General features: G+C 52.0%; 1 protein-coding gene across 3 annotated transcripts in view; it reads right to left on the bottom strand.

Moving 5' to 3' along the window:
• The window catches only part of MYO9B (myosin IXB), a 78,788-nt gene that overhangs the window by 10,270 nt on the left and 50,064 nt on the right, over positions 1-18,454 (bottom strand). Inside the window, exons 14-24 of one of the 3 annotated variants that reach the window (XM_077122007.1) lie at positions 18,050-18,131; positions 16,928-17,017; positions 15,237-15,350; positions 13,862-13,901; positions 13,180-13,302; positions 12,328-12,408; positions 10,865-10,975; positions 10,368-10,490; positions 2,349-2,498; positions 2,092-2,258; positions 517-1,464 (exon numbers count right to left, since the gene is read on the bottom strand). In XM_077122007.1, the coding sequence (XP_076978122.1) occupies positions 517-1,464; positions 2,092-2,258; positions 2,349-2,498; positions 10,368-10,490; positions 10,865-10,975; positions 12,328-12,408; positions 13,180-13,302; positions 13,862-13,901; positions 15,237-15,350; positions 16,928-17,017; positions 18,050-18,131 (2,029 nt within the window). The remainder of the gene's footprint in view (positions 1-516; positions 1,465-2,091; positions 2,259-2,348; positions 2,499-10,367; positions 10,491-10,864; positions 10,976-12,327; positions 12,409-13,179; positions 13,303-13,861; positions 13,902-15,236; positions 15,351-16,927; positions 17,018-18,049; positions 18,132-18,454) is intronic. The other 2 variants (XM_077122009.1, XM_077122010.1) reach the window with 2 other exon arrangements.

Raw genomic sequence — 18,454 nt, 5'->3', positions numbered from 1 at the left:
GGGTCGTGGGTGGTGGTTCTCAAACAGGGGTGATACTTGGGACACTATGCAGTGTCCAGAGACATCCGCAGGTGTCTCTACGGGATGGGGAGGGGGTGCTGCTGGCATCCGGTGGGTGGTGGTCAGGGAGGCCGGGTGTCCAGGGGGCACGAACGCCGAGCACGGGATGGTGTCCCCAATGCCAGCAGAGCCCGGTGAACCCTGCCCTACTCAGCGAAAAGCCCCAGCACTTCTCCCAACAGTTCTTTCCCTGATGCTAGGTGCAGGGGCCGGTGGTGTGCGCCCGCCACACTTAGCTTGGGCTGTTGTCACCTCCCACCTACCCACATGGGGTCTAATTTACCGCCCTTCGCTGGGGAGGAAACTGAGGCTGGAGACCTTGACCCAAGGGGGTCTGGCACCAAAGCATGCCCAGCTTCTAGGGTGCTGGCGCTCAGGGTCCTGGCCGGTAGGGGTCAGCCCCTCTGAGCCTTTTGCCCGGAGCTGCTGGGACAGAGACTGGGAGGGCGTGCTTACTCGGAGGGCGTGAGCGTGGCGCCTGCGGCCCGGTGCCGCTCGCTGAGGTCCAGGGACTGGCTGAGCATGGCACTGGGGCTGGCACCCAGCAGCTTCTTGCCCCTCCACTGCTCCACGGCGCTGGCCAGCCGCTCGGCATCGGGGTCCCGGTACCGCTGGATCTGGGCTGAGCCACTTGGGCTCTCAGGCTGGTCCTGGGCCCTGGGGCCGGCCACCACCTTGCCCCTGTCCTTGGGAGGCGTCTCTGGGGGGCTGGCCCCGCTGTCCAGGGCGAGGCTGGTGGGCCGCTGGGCGCGGTTGGGCCCGGGGCTGCCACCTGGGGTTCCTGCTGTGCCCTCACCAGCGGCCATGGGCCTTCTGGGAGAAGAGTCCAGGGCGGCTGTCCCGGGCCCCAGTGGGGCTGTGTCTTGCTGGGCGGCCTCCCCACCCTCTGGAAGCCTATCCCCCGGCTCCACGGGCAGGTGCCCGGGGGCTTCTCCGGGGGCGCTCTCATCCTTGCAGGACTGGACATGCTTGTTCTGGAACTGCACGTGCTCTAGCCCTCTCTGCCGCCGCGATTCCCGCTTCTCCCGGCTACTGGGCACCTTCTCGTGGGTCTCGGCCAGAGGTTTTTGGGGTGGAAGAGGCTTCTCCAGCATTGGGATCTCTTTTTCTAGATAGGCTGGGGTCTCTGCTGGGGTCTCTGTTGAGATCTCTGCTGGGGTCTCTGCTGGGGTCTCTGTTGAGGTCTCTGCTGGGGTCTCTGCTGGGGTCTCTACTGGGGTCCCATCCCTCGGCCATGCCTCAGGCTCTGATGCCACGTGCTCGGGGACCTCGGCAGGTTCTAGCCCCTGCTCCCTGCCAGCTGCCTGGCCTGGCCCCCCCATGGCAGCCTCTCCCCTCGCAGCTAGCTGAGCTTCCCTTTCCCTCTCTTCGGCCTCCTGTTTCTCCAGAACCATGTGGCTGAATCTAGGGGGTGGAGAAAAATGTGGGTGGTTTAGAGACAGCTGTGGAGGCCACGCCCAGAACTGACCTGGGGGGCGTGGAGCCTTGAGCTGACCACAGGCTGGGGGTGCTGTGAGGCCGGGAGGCTGGGGGCAGGACCAGTGGCCGTTGGGACACCTGCTGCCCAGGATCCAGCTCAGCTCACGTGTCCCGGGCAGGGGCCCCTACTGGTCCTGCTCCAGGTAGCCCGAGGCCAGCTGGGCCCATCTGGGCCTCCCACCCACCTGCCTTTCTGGGAGGGACTCTGTGAGTGGGCAGCACCTGAGCTGGACTTCTGCCCGGCCCCAGGTCCCCAGCAGGGTTGGCAGGCACCAAGGGGCGGGGCCCATGGGTCACCAGGTTGGGATCAGGGAGCTTCTTGTGGGTGGCCCGGCCCCTGACACCTGAAGCCAGGTGTTCCGCTGGCCGGCCCAGCACAGGCAGGTTTGGGGGAGCCCCTAGGTGTGGCCCAAGGCTCCCACTGTGGGTATCGTGCCTCTGGGGTCCAGAATGGTCTCCCAAAAACTCTCCCGGCCAGGCGGTATTTTGGGCAGCAACTTGGTCAGTGGCCCTCCTGGCTCCCAGAACGTTCCGGAAGCTTGCTCTGCTCACCTCTTTCGCTGCAGGTACCCACGGCACAGGCTTTGCAGGCGGATGGCGCTGTGCCGCTGGCGCTGGTAGGTTGCCCGCTGCCGGTATCCCCTCCATGCGGCCTGTAGGTACACAGCTGCCTGTGTCCGCTCCAGCGCCCGCCGCACGCGGTAGGACCGCCAGCAAGCCTGGGGGTGCAGAGTCGGTGCTCAGGGGCCTGGGCGGGGCCACGCTGGCCGCACCCCATCCCCTGCCTGCCCGCCGGCCCCGCGCGCTACCTGGATGATGACGGCGGCCCGCTTCATCTGGAGGAAGTGCCGACGTTCCAGAACCCTCCGGAACCATCTCTGCAGCAACAGAATCTTCCGCACGACCTCCCGGTGCAGCGTCTCCTGCAGTGCCTGCCGCTCCGTCTCCTTCAGGAATACCTGGCCGGGCAGGGGCAGCCGGGCTCAGCCGCGGTGCCCCCCCCCCCCCCCCAAGAACCCACCTGGGATGTGGCGCTGGATGAACTCAGGGCCATTTTGCACATGCGCAAGGTTGGGCAGCCACCACCTCTGTCTAGTTCCAGAACCTTCTCAGCAGCCCAGAAGGGGCCCCCATGCCCCGGCTCTGGCCCCCGCAGCTGCCAGTCTGTTCCTGCCAGGTGGATTTGCCTGTTCTGCATGTGTCATGTGAATGGAATTGGACGGTATGGGTCCCTTTGGGTCTGGCTTCTGTCACCCGATGTCGTGTGTTTTAGGCTCATCCACAGACCAGAATTGCGTTCCTTTTTACGGCTGCATAATGTTCCACCATGTGGGCATTCTGGTCGCCCTGTGCCCACAGGTGGACGTGGATGCTAAAACGGGCACGTGTCAAGCGTCTGCCCAAGCCCCTGCTTTCAATTCTGTTGGGTTCACACCTAGGAGGGGGATTGCCGGGTCACATGGGGATTCCGTGTTTGGCTTTCAGAAGAACCATAAGGGGATTTTAAAACCTGGTTACACAGAGAAGGAGCCAAGATGGCAGCTTAGTGAGGTGTGGGATTTAGTCTGTTCTCCAAATCACCTAGTAAATAACCAGGAACAGGACAGAACAACTGCTGGGGCCACATCAGTGACCAGACACACAGCGTACCCCAGTCTGGATCAGCTGGGCCAGCTGCGAGCGCCCCCAGTACCGCTTCTTGGGCTCCAACTGCCCCAAGCATAGGCAGAATTAAGCTTCTCTGAGAGTTTGTCTGGAGGCTGTGCCTTCTCCAGGAGGGGGTGGGGCCCAACTCAGGTGGAATCTCTCCCACAAGGAGAGATTTTCCAGGGACTGGAAAACTGAAGCAATTAAAGCCAGCCTACAACCTCTCCTCTGTCTCTACCACGCCCCAGTAGGGAGAATCTGCTAAAGTTAAAGGTACCACATCATCTTATGGTGGTGGGGCCTGCAGGCAGACAAGCACCACATACTGGGAAGGATAAGAAAAACAGAGTCCAAAGACTTCATAGGAAAGTCTCTCAACCTGCTGGGTCTCATCTGCAGGGAAAACTGATGCATGTGACTCCTCCTGACAGGAGGCCAGGTTGGTCTGGGAAAATCTGACTGGGGTCTATAATACCTAAGTAGACCCTCCTAAGAGGGGGATAAAAAAGGCACCATACAGGCAGGGCAAGAAACAAAAACTGAAAGATTCTGATCTGTTAAACAAAACCTAAGCTAGAGGTCCAGAATAAGCTGAACTGAATGTCAAAGAAAAGATAGACAACAAAGTCATCCAGCAAGAAAATCCTAAGTAAAAAAAGTGACAACAATCTCTAGAATAAACTAATTAAGGAAATTAAATGCCTAGATGCCAGCAAAAAATAATGAATCATACTAGGAAAATTGAAGATATGGCCCAGTCAAAGGAACAAACCAACAATTCAAATGAGATACAGGAGTTGGAACAATTAATTCAGAATGTTCAAACAGATGTGGAAAACCTCATCAAAAATCACATCAATGAATTGAGGAAGGATATAAGGAAGGCAAGGGACGAACAAAAACAAGAAATCAAAACTCCGAAAAAACAAATCACAAAACTTATGGGAATGAAAGGCACAGTAGAAGAGATGAAAAGAACAATGGAAAACTACAATGTCAGATTTCAAGAGGCAGAAAATAGGATTACTGAACTAGAGGATGGGACATCTGAAATCCAACAAGCAAAAGAAAATACAGGGAAAAGAATGGAAAAATATGAGCAGGGACTCAGGGAACTGAATGACAACATGAAGTACACAAATATACATATTGTGGATGTCCCAGAAGGAGAAGAGAAGGGAAAAGGAGGAGAAAAACTAATAGAGGAAATTATCACTGAAAATTCCCCAACTCTTATGAAAGACTTAAAATTACAGATCCAAGAAATGCAGTGTATCCCAAACAGAATCAATCCAAATAGATGTACTCCAAGACACTTACTAATCAGAACGTCAGATGTCAAAGAGAAAGAGAGAATTTTGAAAGCAGCAAGAGCAAATCAATCCACCACATGCAAGGGAAGCCCAATAAGACTATGTGTAGATTTCTCAGCAGAAACCATGGAGGTGAGAAGACAGCGGGATGTATATTTAAGATCCTAAAAGAGAAAAACTGCCAACCAAGAATTCTATATCCAGCAAAATTGTCCTTCAAAATTACAACATTTTCAGACAAAAAATCACTGAGAGAATTTGTGACCAAGAGATAGGCTCTGCAAGAAATACTGAGGGTAGCACTAGAGATAGGAAGGAAAAGATACAGGAGAGAGAGGGGTGGAGAAGAGTGTAGAAATGACTATCAGTAAAGGTAAAAAGAAGAAAAATCAGATATGACACGTAAAATCCAAAAGGCAAAATGGTAGAAGTACTGCCCTTACAGTAATAACACTAAATGTCATTTAATTAAACTCCCCAATCAAAAGACACAGACTGGCAGGATGGATTAAAAAACAGGACCCATTTATATGCTGTCTACAGGAGACACATTTTAGACCCAAGGATAAACACAGGTCGAAAGTGAAAGGTTGGGAAAAGATATTTCATACAAATAACAATCAGAAGAGCAGGAGCAGCTATACTAATATCCAACAAATTAGATTTCAAATGTAAAACAAAAGAGACAAAGAAGGACATTATGTATTAATAAAAGGAACAATTAAAAAAGAAGACATAACACTCATGAATATTTATGCACTGAGCCAGAGTGCTCCAAAATACATGAGGCAAACACTAAAAATGCTGAAAAGAGAAACAGACACATTAGTTGGAGACTTCAATTTCCCCGTTCTCATCAATGGACAGAACTTCTAGACAGAGAATCAATAAAGAAACAGAGAATTTGAATATTGTAATAAATGAGCTAGACTTAGCAGACATTTACAGGACATTACACCCCACAACAGAAGGATACACCTTTTTCTCAAGTGCTCATGGATCATTCTCAAAGATAGGCCATCTGCTGGTCACAAAGTCTCAATACATTTAAAAAGACTGAAATCATACAAAACACTTTCTCAGATCATAAAGGAATGAAGTTGGAAATCAATAACAGGAAAAGGGCCAGAAAATTCACAAATATACGGAGGGTCAACAATACACTCTAAAACAACCAGTGGGTCAAGGATGAAATTACAAGAAAAATCAGTAAATATCTTAAGGCAAATGAAAATGAAAACACAACATACACCAAAACTTATGGGATGCAGCAAAGGCAGTGCTAAGAGGGAAATTTATTGCCCTAAATGCCTATATCAAAAAAGAAGAAAGTAAGTGCAAAAATCGAAGAATTAACTGTTCACTTGGAAGAACTAGAGAAAGAACAGCAAACTAACCTCAAAGCAAGCAAAAGGAAAGAAATAACGAAGATTAGAGCAGAAATAAATGAAATTGAAAACATGAAAACAATCGAGAAAATCAACAACACCAGAAGCTGGTTTTATGAGAAAATCAATAAGATTGCTGGACCCTTAGCAAGGTTGACAAAAAGAAGAAGAGAGAGGATGGAGATAAATAAGATCAGAAATGGAAGATGAGACATAACCACTGACCCCACAGAAATAAAGGAGGTAATAACAGGATACTATGAACAACTTTATGCTAATAAATACAATGTAGATGAAATGGACAACTTCCTGGAAAGGCATGAACAACCAACATTGACTCGAGAAGAAATAGATGACCTCAACAAACCAATCACAAGTAAAGAAATTGAATCAGTCATTAAGAAGCTTCTCAAAAAGAAAAGTTCCGGACCAGATGGCTTCACGTGTGAATTCTACCAAACATTCAAGAAATAATTAGTACCAATCCTGCTCAAACTCTTCAAAAAGACTGAAGGGGAGGGAAGGCTACCTAACTCATTCTATGAGATGACATGACCCTCATATCAAAGTCAGACAAAGACACTACCGGAAAAGAAAATTACAGACCAATCTCACTAATGAATATAGATGCAAAAATCCTCAACAAAATTCTTGCAGATCAAATCCAGCAGTATACTAAAAGAATCATACATCATGACCAAGTAGGATTCATCCCAGGTATGCAAGGATGGCTCAATGTAAGAAAATCAATTAATGTAATACACCATATCAACAAATCAAAGCAGAAAAACCACATGATCATCTCGATTGATGCAGAAGAGGCATTTAAAAAAATTCAACATCCTTTCTTTTTGAAAACACTTCAAAGGATAGGAATAGAAGGGAACTTCCTCAACATGATAAAGGGAATATATGAAAAACCCACAGCTCATATCGTCCTCAATGGGGAAAAACTGAAACCTTTCCCCCTAAGATCAGGAACAAGACAAGGATGTCCACTATCACCACTGTTATTCAACATTTTGTTGGAAGTTCTAACCAGAGCAATTAGACAAGAAAAAGAAATGCAAGGCATCAAAATTGGAAAGGAAGAAGTAAAACTATCACCATTTGCAGGTCATATGATACTATATGTCAAAAACCCTGAAAAATCCACAGCAAAACTACTAGAGCTAATAAATGAGTACAGCAAAGTGGCAGGTTACAAGATCAACACTCAAAAGTCTGTAGTGTTTCTATACATTAGTAATGAACGATCTGGGAGGGGAATCAAGAAAAAAACTCCATTTACAATTGCAACCAAAAAAATATTTAGGAATAAATTTACCTAAGGATACAAAAGATCTATACAAAGAAAACTGTTAAAATTTTAAAAGAAATCACAGAAGACCTAAATAGATGGAAGGGCATACCGTGTTCACGGATTGGATGACTAAAGATAGTTAAGATGTCAATTCTACCTAAATTGATTTACAGATTAAATGCAATACCAATCAAAATCCCCAAAACTTACTTTTCAGAAATAGAAAAACCAATAACCAAATTTATCTGGAAGGGAAGAGTGTCCTGAATAGCTAAAAATATCCTGAGAAAATAAAATGAAGTTGCAGATCTCACACTACATGACTTTAAGAAGGTAGCAGATGACGCCGTGCTCACCATGTGCCTTTTTAGCCGAGAGAGAAACTCTGACCATGTTCGCCATGTGCCTTTCAAGATGAGAGAGAAATTCTGAATGTGCTCACCATGTGCCTTTCCACTTGGGAGAGGAACCCTGAACTTCATTAGCCTTCTTGAATCAAGGTATCTTTCCTTGGATGCCTTAGATTGGACATTTCTATAGACCTGTTTTAATTGGGACATTTTCTTGGTCTTAGCACTGTAAACTAGCACTTATTAAATTCTTCTTTTTAAAAGCCATTCCATTTCTGGCTTTTATACTGCATTCTGGCAGCTAACTAGAACAACTGGCTATTAGGGAGATGCAAATCAAAACCACAATGAGATATCATCTCACACCCACCTGAATGACCATTATCAATAAAACAGAAAACGACAAGTGCTGGAGAGGATGTGGAGAAAGAGGCACAGTTACCTACTGTTGGTGGGAATGTCAAATGGTACAACCACTGTGGAAGGCAGTTTGGCAGTTCCTCAGGAAGCTAAGTATAGAATTGCCATATGACCTGGCAATACCATTGCTAAGTATCAACTCAGAGGACATGAGGACAAGGACACAAATGGACATTTGCACACCAATTTTTATAACAGCATTATTTACAATTGCCAAGAGATGGAAACAGCCCAAATGTCCATCCACAGACAAGTGCTAAACAAGCTGTGGTATATATATATATACCATGGAATATCATGCAGCTGTAAGACAGAATAAAGTTATGAAGTATGTAACAACATGGATGGACCTTGAGGACATTTTGCTGAGTGAGATTAGCCAGAAACAAAAGGACAAATACTGTATGGTCTCACTGATATGAACTGACATTAGTGAAGGAACTTGGAGAATTTCAGTTAAGAACAGAGGTCATCAGGAGATAGAAACAGGGTAGATATTGGGTAATTGGAGCTGAAGGGATACAGATTGTGCAACAGGACTGACTGTAAAAATTCAGAAATGGACAGCACAATACTACCTAACTGTAATACAATAATGTTAGCACACTGAATGAAGCTGAACATGAGAATGATAGAGGGAGAAGGGCTGGGGGCACAAATGAAACCAGAAGGAGAGATAGGTGATAAAGACTGAGATGGTACAACCTAGGAATGCCTAGAGAGTATAATGATAGTGACTAAATGAGCAAATTTAAAACGTCTTGCATGAGGAAGAACAAAGGAATGTCATTACTGCAGGGTGTTGAAAATAGATGATAATTAATATTTTACAACTTTAACTTATGTGTGAGACTAAAGCAAAAAATGCTTATTTGTACAAAATTTATATTTTTACTTGTGCATCTCCTATGGACAGCTTAATTTGAACACCTTAAGTACATGGAAACTTGAGTAGGGCATGAGATTTTGTAGGTTTGTCCAGAGTGATGCCCTGATAAATCCCAGTGATTTGAACAGTGAATAAAAAAATATTTGCAAAGTCCCCTTGGAGGAAGGGTGAGAAAGAGGGAAAATTTAACTTGCCCATTTGGAGAAGGCCTGATATTCTCGCAAGCAGTGGGGACAACCAAAGCAATAACTGAGCCCCCAATCTTGGAGTTTGTTCATAGGAAACTTAACCCCACAAAGGATAGGCCAAGGCTACTTAAAATTAGGCCTAAAAGTCACCCCCAAGAGAGCCTCTTTTGTTGCTCAGATGTGGCCTCTCTCTCTCAGCCAACATGACACGCAAACTCACTGCCCTCCCCCTGTGTACATGGGACATGACTCCCAGGGGTGTGGACCTCCCTGCTAGCGTGGAACAGAAATCCTAGAATAAGCTGGGACTCAGCACCAAGGGATTGAGAAAATTTTCTCGACTGAAAGGGGGAAGAGAGAAATGAGACAAAATAAAGTGTCGGTGGCTGAGACATTTCAAGTAGAGTTGCGAGGTTATCCTGGAGGTTATTCTTACGGATTAAATAGATATCACCATTTTAGTTAAGGTGTAACAGAGAGGCTGGAGGGAACTGTCTGAAACTGTACAACTGTGTTCCAGTAGCCATGTTTCTTGAAGATGATTGTATAATGATACAGCTTTCACAATGTGACTGTGTGATTGTAAAAACCTTGTATCTGATGCTCCTTTTATCTATAGTATGGACAGATGAGTAAAAAATATGGATAAAAAGTAAATAAATGATAGGGGGAACAAATGTTAAAATAATTTGGGTAGAGGGAGAAATACTAGTGGTCAATGAGAAGGAGGGGTAAGGGGTATGGTATGTATGAGTTTTTCCTTTTTTGTTATTTCTTCTTCTGGAGTGATGTAAGGGTTCTGAGACATGGTCATGATGAATACACAACTATGTGATGATATTGTGAGCCACTTGTTGATTGCACAACAAATACGGAATGTTCCTATGTTAAGAATGTTTGTGTTGTATGTTGATTAGTTTTTTTTAATAAAAATTAAAAACAAAACCCAAACCAAACAAAAACCTGGTTATGCTTTCACGGGAAGCTGCTCAAGTATGAGAAAAGTGGCCTTGAGGCTACGAGAGGCCCCCGTGTGCGCTCTGCACACAGAGCAGGGGGTGCCGGGGAAAGGGGGAGTCCGGCAGGGGCCAAACCTGCCCAGCAGACTCACGACGCCCCATCCCAGCTGTGAGGGAACCGGCAGCAGGAGGCCAAACCCAGCAAGCACGGGTGCCCCAGGCTGGTGAGGAGTGGGGGGAAATGCCAGCCAGGGTTGGCTGTGGCCGAGCCCCTCCCCACGGTCCGAAGGCCATGTGCTTCCGAAGCAAAGCCCCCCGGGTTGGATGGGGGGCTGGGGGGCTCATGGCAGCAGCGGCCGCAGCCAGCTGACCTTGGTGTGGCCGATCTGGTAGTTCTCCTTGTGCACACGCATCTTCTCCAGCAGGGCAGCGATGACCTCGCGGCAGGGCTTGGCGTGTTTGGGCAGCAACACCTGGAACTGCTCTGTGAAGTCCTACGGGGTGGAGCCGGGGGACAGACACCACGTGGGCATTCTGCCAACGGCCCGAGGGTCCGAGCTGCGGACATCGATGGTACTAAGAACCCTAAGAGCTCGGTCTTTTCTGGAACAGTCAAAAGCGCTGAGGAAATGGCCGCAGCCGGGCGATGCCGGGTCAGTTTCAGGCTGTGTGTGCCCACACAGGGCTGCCCATGGGAGCTGGAAACGTGTACCCTCTGGGCCAGTGACAAGCCCAGGGCCTCGAGGCCCCAGGCCACGTGGAGGGGCTGCAACCAGACCCCGGGGCCAGCTCGTGGCAGAGTGGGGTCCCCAGGCTCAATGCCCCACGGCACCCAGGCAAGGCCGAGCTCACCTGCCGCCGGGCCTACCTGGAAGGTGAACTTGGCGCTGTAGCCCGACCGGCAGATCCGCACAGTCTCTAGCATGCCCGTGTAGCGCAGCTGCTGCAGCACCAGCTCGTCGTCGAAGCACAGCTCCTTCTGCAGGGGCAGGGGGCAGGGGTTGAGGGGGCATGCCCGTCAGACGAGGGCACGGCGGGGAGCAGGGGTCAGGGGTGGGGATGTGCCCGCCATCGAGGGCACGGAGGTGTGTGGCAGGGGCCAGGGCTCTGGGTGCCTGCCCCAGGTATGTGCCCCAGTGGCTGACTCCCTTTCCAGACCCTCCAGTGAACGTGGCATCTGCCCTGCTCCCGGCTGCCCGGTGCACACCGCGGGGGGAGTGTGGCCCCCCAGAGGTGAGCTGCAGGCCCAGGAACAGGACCGTATTTGGAAATGGGATCTATGAAGACACAGATAACTTAAGCTGAGATAACTTTAAAGACACCGACACACAAGGGGAAGATCCTGGGAAAGCTGCGGACACTGAGCACCCAAGCTGGCCACAAGGGAGCTGCCTCTGTGGATCCCAGGGAGCCCGGCCCTGCGACGTCCTGCCTCCCAACTGTGGCCTCCTGAGCTGGGTGGTCCCCACCTGCTGCTGTTTAAAGCCGCCCACTTGGGGGGGCTCTATTCGGGCAGCCCAGGGGAGCAGAGGTGCCAGCAGGTTCAGGGGCACTAGCTTCTGGAGGGCACAAGGAGAGGGGAGGCGCAGCCTTCACCTGGGCAGGCAGTGCCTAGGGGGCCCCCACAGCCCCCGTGAGGGCATCCCCCGAGGCTTATGGAAGGATCCTTGAGACCCCAGTGGGGGGTGGGAAAAGGTGGAAATGAGGTTCTGCATGGGCTATTGGAGGTGCCCCAAGAGCAGCAGATTCAGAAAGAACATGAGCCCGCACGGTGGGCCAGGCAGCTTGTGGCTCAGAGTGGGAGTCCCCTGACATAAAGAGGTGTACCCCAAAGCTGAGTGGCCCTGGCCAGGTCCCGGACAGCAGGTAGGGTCCAGCGCTGAGCTCCCTGTAGAAGCTCCAGGGGTATTTCCAGAAACTTCCAGATGGGTGGCAGGGGAGGGGGTGCTCTGTGTGACTCGAGACTTGGCCTGTGCACAGCTCCTGCCCTGCCTTCCGGTATGTTCTCCACATGGCCACTTGTGGGCACACCCACCCGCCCCTCCTCCCTCTTGCTCTTGGGCCCCTGTGTGTTTCGGGGGGCCTTCCTGGGCCGCCCAGGCTGCCTGCCGCTGACACTCAGCCACTGCCTCCCTGACCCGCAGCCCAACAAGCTGAGCCGCCTGCGGTTAGCTGCAGGGGGTCTCTTCCGGCCCCGGGCCCCTCGGCACCGTCCTGCGTCAGGATTACCGCCCCAGTCTTCATGAGCAGGCTCTGCAGAGGCCACCAGAGGCAGGACAGCCCCAGAGCCCGGCCTGGGCCCCACGTCCGCGACACGCGTGTGCCACCCACCTTCTCGGCGTTGGAGCGGATGCAGCGGATGAAGAAGGGCTCGGCCTTGCCCAGGGCCTCCAAGAGCTTATTGAGGGACGTCTGGGGAGGGAGAGAACGTTCTGGGTTGTGCTGGGGCTATGCTGGGGATGCGGGGCCCAGGAGGCTGCAGTCAGATGCTCTGAGCCCCTGGGAGCAGGGGGTTCCCGGTGGTTGACCACTGCCCTCCTCCCCGCCTTTGTCTCAGGTGGAGAGGGCATGGGTGGTGGTGGTGGAGGGACCTAATAACCAAGACCTAATAACCAAGGCTCGGATGGGGCTGCAGACGCAGGGATTCTGCTATCCACCTGCTCTTCCCCAAAAGGATTTGCAGAAATTCCCATAAAAGATGGGCGTCACAGGAAAGTATTGAAATGAAAGAACAAAAGAACGGAAGGTGAGGGCTAGCTGCTGTTGTCTTCCCCAAAAGCTGTCGCAAGCTTCCTGGCAGCCAGGGGGAAAAGGGAAACACAGTCGAATGACTCAGGTGCCCCCCATGATTCTCTCAACCCACTGGGCTTGAATTGAGACGACTGTGTCCCCAGGTCCTCAGAAAATGTCTTCCTGGAGGTTGTCATGACTTAGGGCTGCTGCTGGCATCTGGTGGGTGGGTCCTGGGAGGTGGCTTGACACCCCACCTGCCCAGGTGGCCCCCGCTACCAAGAAGGAGCTGACCCTGAGCGTCGGCCGTGAAGATGGCAGGGTGGCACTGCCCTAAAGTGCTTGGAAAAACGGAGTAAAACCCCAGCTCCGGGGGCTCATCTCCTCGCCCCCTCCCCAGCTTGCGCAGACAAATGTGGACAGCGGAAGAGCACAGGTGCGGCGAGGGCCCACCTGAAACTGGGCGCTGATGCTCGGCGGCTTCTTCTTCTTGTGCAGGTGCAGCAGCGTCTTGGTGGTGCGGTCGTGCAGCGTCATGCCGATGATGAGCTTCAGGGACCGCGAGTCCAGCAGGTTCTGCAAGAGATGCGCGGGCTCGGCCTGTCCTCCGGCGGATGCCCACGGGGTGGGGGTGGGGCAGGGGCAGGGCTGGGGACGGCCGCTGGGCAGCACCCCTCCCTCACCTGGCCCTACGGGGACGCCGGGTGCGGCGTCAGGGGCAGGGCTGGTGCCCCCTCCACGCCAGGCTGCTAGCAGGGGTGCTGGGAGGTACCGCCCCCGCCCCCCCACTAAGGTGGCTGGTAACCAGCTCCGGGCCCCCTGTGGGCTCAGGTGGAGGCTGGTCTCCAGCTCAGCCATGCTCCTGGAGACCTTTCTCCCGAGACCCCCCCACTTGTGCAGATATCCCCGGCCTCTCCAGCTCTGCTCTTGAGGAACCCAAAGACAGCTCCAAATCATGTCAATTGAGCGAGGGATTTTTTTGGGGGGGTGGGGGGCGGAGGCAGTAATGGTGGGAAGGAGCAACCAGAGATGCTGGAAAAGCTAAAGCAGCTCCAGCCCCACCCCCATCTTCGGGAAAACTACTGGAGCCGGGCCAGGGCGAGACGCGTGTCTGAGCGCGGCGCGCAGCGTTTACCTTCGGGATGGTCTGCTTTTGTTTGATACCTTTACTTTTCCTGTCAAGATATTAAAAATCGCAATCATGAACAAAACGCACTTGGTGTCTGCGCCTGGGTTAGTCCAGCAAGCCGTGCTGCGCGGGTTAGACGGAGCGGGAGCGGACAGAGAGAGGAGCGCAAGTGCAACAACCCCAGGCGGGGTGGCGGTCCCCGGAGACCCCAGCAGGTCCCACACACTCCGAGCACGCAGCTGTCCCTGAGGTGAGGGGCGTGCTCGGGCTGGAGGCCGGCGCGCTATGGGGCAGAGGAGGGCCGGCAGGAGGCATACGGGGTGGACATGCTGAGCGGAGCCAAGGCGGTGCCTACGTGACTTGGGACAGGAGGCCAGAGCGTCGAGAGACCCTGAGCGGCTCCAACACGTGCCAGGGGTCCTGGGTCCACGTGCGCCATGGTGGCTAAAGCCAAGCAGGGTCCCCGGAAGCCCCGCTTGCCTGGGCCACAGGCAGGGCAGGGATCTGTCCTGGAAGAAACCATGGTGGGGCCTGGGCCGGGTAAGACTCACTGGTGAAAAGGAAAAACAAAAGCGGATGCTTTGGCCAAGGGAGCAGGGGGGACAGTCTCTTTGCCTCCTGTTGGCCTCCCCTGAGTTTTCTCACACACTTTCCTGAACCTTGCAGGCTAAAGAAAAACAAAAGAGCAGCTCGGCTCGATTTTAAAACTGGCTGAGGAAATGGCGGCGAAGACTCGCAGGAGGCTGGTGCCAAGTGCACGGCTGGGTCTGAAGTCCTGCTTCTATGGGGTTTTGTCTAAATCCCCACAGGACAGAGTGAGCAGGACAGGAAGGGGTTTGGAAGCCGGCTCCCTTGTGGGGACAAAAATCGTCACATCCATATTCCAGACAATGCCTGAGCGTCTGTGGCTTCTCGGAAGTCATGGGAGCCAGGGCCCAGTTCTGGTACATGCAGATTTTGGGCCTGTATTACCGTTTCACTGCAAAAAATTCACATACCCTGCGTACATGGAGGCTTGCGAAACCCCATGCCCCACTTGGGACGGGCTTATCCGTCAACAGTGGCGAAGGCAGCAGCAAAGCAAGACTTTTTGCACGCTGAGGGGAGGTGTTTGGCATGGGGGAAAAGGCCAGATGCTTCCAGGGGGCAGGGAAGCTGGCGAGGACTTGGGTTGAAGTGCAAACACTGGGACAAGTTAAGAAGGCAATTTAGCGAGGGCTGACGTGAAAACGAAACCACAGCACAGCATGGCGCTTTGAGCAGCTGGTTAAGAATTAGGAGGAGCCTGCAGCGCGGCCAGCAAGGGCCTGGGTCCAGGGATGGCGGTTGTTGCACTTGCAGGGAAGGGGAGGATGTCCTGCAGCTCTGGGAGGGGACTCACAGGATGAAGGCCCGGGGTTTCTGGAGCCGGCCGAGTGACTGGAGGAGCCTACGGGGGTCCTCGCCCTGCCAGGGCAATCCTTTGATGGTCCTGATGATTTGGTCATGCAAGTCTCTGAGGGGTCCAGAGGGAGGGTCGGGGGTGAGGGGTGCAGTGACAGAGAGGAGAGTGAGTTAGAGCAGCAGCCCGCCAGGTTGGAGTCCCTGATACCATCAGGACTGTCCCCAGGCCACTGGAGCTGAAACACGCAGGGCAGTGTGGAAAACCCTCCTGGTAGCCAAGGCTACTGTAGCCAAAAATACGTGGGTCAGTGTGGGAAACCCACCTGGGAGCAGGCTTGCCGTGGCCTCTCCCTCCTGTACAGAAAAGGAGGTTCCGCTGGGAGTGGCCAGCCCTCCCCAGATCCCCTTGGGGGGCTTTGGGCTAAACGGATTTTGCAGTGTGGCATCACAGACAATTGAAAAAAGCCTCACACTTAAAATTTTGTCTTCTGGGACATGTAAAAAGTAGCAAGAGGCTACTAAAAAAAAAAAGACACGAGAAGGTCTGCAGGAAGAAGAGAGTTGTTTTCCTTTTTCTATTCAAAAATCAAGGCCATGGGCGGGCCGCGGTGGCTCAGCGGGCAAAGTGCTTGCCTGCTATGCCGGAGGACCTCGGTTCGATTCCCGGCCCCAGCCCATGTAACAAAAACGGAGAAACAAAATACAATAAAAACAAGAAAATGTTTAAAAGATGTTTCCCTTTCTTCCTCCCTTCCTTCCTTCTACCTTCTATCCTTCCTTCCTTCTCTCTGTCTTTCCTTTAAAAAAAAAAAAAAAAAAAAAAAAAAAAAAAAATCAAGGCCAACCTCCTTGTTAATTTTAAGAAAAGCCTTGGGAAGGACGAATTTGAAGATCCAAGCCATGAATCTGACATAGCCTTTCTCAACGGGAGGTGATTCCACCTCCAGGGGACATTGCCAATTCTTGGATGTCTCCAATCCTGCAATGCACAGGGCAGGCCCCAATGGCAGAAACCAGGGGTGGGGAATTCTATGCAAAGGGCTCTTTGCCCAAACGAGTTCAATCTTACTCGTTCATTTTGTTCAACGGTTGTCAGTTTGGGCCCGAACACTCTTTCCAGGAACAAACTTCTGGCACCACTGCATGCAGGTGGCTCAGAGATGAAAACCAAATGTTCAAAAATGAGGATTTAATGGAGAATGGCAAAGCAATGGATATTTTGATAGAAACTTCTAGAAACACAGCAGCATGCTGCAATTCCAGGATGAAGCCAGTATTTGTGGGATTTTGTTAAGCCCGCGTTCTAGTGCTGCTAGAAGCATGTTTCGGCTCTGGGCAGCTGGCCTGGGGTGGTCCTGGTCTGCAGCCCCAGCTGATGTGCATGCACCAAGGCCTGTGCAGGGGCAGGCCGCACTTACCTTGGCTCCCACGCTCTCCAGGGAGGCACGGATCAAGCACAACGCAGTGTCACGCTTTGCGTCCACGCGTGTATCATCTCAGCCCACCCTGAGCGGCCCGGTGCAGCAGGCAGCCCGAAAGAGGCAGAAGGCTTTGGCTCACCCCTGCCCAAATCTGGTTGTGGTCCAACCTCTCCTCGGCCAGGTTGCTGCAACGAGTGCCCGGGGTGGGGATGGCTGCTCTCGGCGTGCCTCCCTGGCCTGGGGGTCGGAGACCCTTGCTTCTACTTACTTCTTGCTTTCACAGAAAGCAATGATGTCCTCAAAAGTGTTAATATCGAACTCCTCAGAGCCATCAAATGAGAAATCTAGCATTGAGCAGCTGAAAGGGAGAAGCCATGTAAACTCAATGTGCTCCCAGAGGGGCCCTGAAGGCCCGTTGGAGACCACTGCCAGTCTCTGGTGGGGGGACGAGGAGGAACCTACCCATGAGCAACAGAGGAACGTATTTTCCTTTCTTCTGCCTCCTTCAAAGTGCAAAAGTCCATTTAAAAGCAGGAAAACGAACCAGGGCGTGTTGTGCTTTCAGAAAACTGCCCAGCAGACACTTACTCAGGTGCTAGCTGGCTGTGCCTCAGCACACATGCTTTTAGGACCCGCTTGAAGAAAGTTTTATTACAAAGGGCTCAAAAGGAAAAAACGACCTTTGCGCTGTAAAAATTTAGCGACTGGCTCCTCAGGAATTTGAGTGTCTTGAGGGGGAAAGCAGGGACGAGGCTGCCCCGGGGCCTTTGCACGTGCCATACATGCTGTCTGCCCTCCTCAGTGGACTCCTTCTCAATGAGGTTGCCTGGCTGTTGGCTGCCCTTTCCCTGGCTTTGTCAGCACCTAGGACATCTGTCTGGCACGGCCATTGCTGGGCTGACCTGTCCCACCCTGTGCGCCTGCTTGTTTTTATACCCTGGCACCAGCACCCGCTAGGGAACATGGAGGCTGTTGGCCATTGCTAGGTGACTGCAAGACACCTCGCCTCCTCTCACGTTCTAAGTGCAAATGAAGGAACTCGGCAGACGCACCATCGAGATGCCTGTGACCCCATAAAAGAAAGAGGGGGTCTCACCTGTCGTCCGTCGGCCCCATCCCCCTAGCAGCCACTGTCGCCCATGAAACAGATCCTCTGTAAACAGAGTTGACCCCCACTTCTCTAAAGCAAGGGGTGCACGGAGGCTCACCGCTCAGCACGGTACAAAGGGCCGCCAAGTGTGACTGCACTCGGGGTGCTTTTTGCTCGTTCTGGGCAGCGTCCCTCTTGGTTTAAAAGATGGGGTGGGTGGGTGGGGGAGACATCTGAGGATGATTTAAACGGCACAACTGGCTAGTGCCTTTGAGTTAGATGAATTGAGGTACCGCTCACCGGTAAAGCTTTTCAGACGGGGTGCTGGGTCCTCTCTGCACCTCTCCCGGGAGACTCCGGGGCCCAGGGCCACTGACACCTGCTGGGGACAGAGAGATGAGGGCAGGTGGGTCACTGTGCTGGTTCGGAAATATTATGCACCCCAAAAATGTTTTAATTCTGATTCAATCTTGAGGGGGCAGCTGCTTCTTTTAATCCTAATTCAACACTGTAGGTAAGAATCTTTGCATTAGATTACTTCCACGGAGGTGTGACTTGCCCAATCGTGAGTGTGGCCTTAGATTAGATGGAGAGGTGAGTCCACCCACTCCAGGTGGGTCTCGATGGTTCAGTGGGATCCTTTAAAAGAGGAAATATTTTGGAGAGTGTCAGGAATGACAGAAACGATAGAGCCAACTGAAACGT

Source organism: Tamandua tetradactyla, chromosome 11 (genome assembly GCF_023851605.1).
Source record: "Tamandua tetradactyla isolate mTamTet1 chromosome 11, mTamTet1.pri, whole genome shotgun sequence".
NCBI classification, from domain to species: Eukaryota; Metazoa; Chordata; class Mammalia; order Pilosa; family Myrmecophagidae; genus Tamandua; species Tamandua tetradactyla.
The sequence above is the reverse complement of the archived record's forward strand: the minus strand, read 5'-3'. Positions and strand labels throughout refer to the sequence as shown.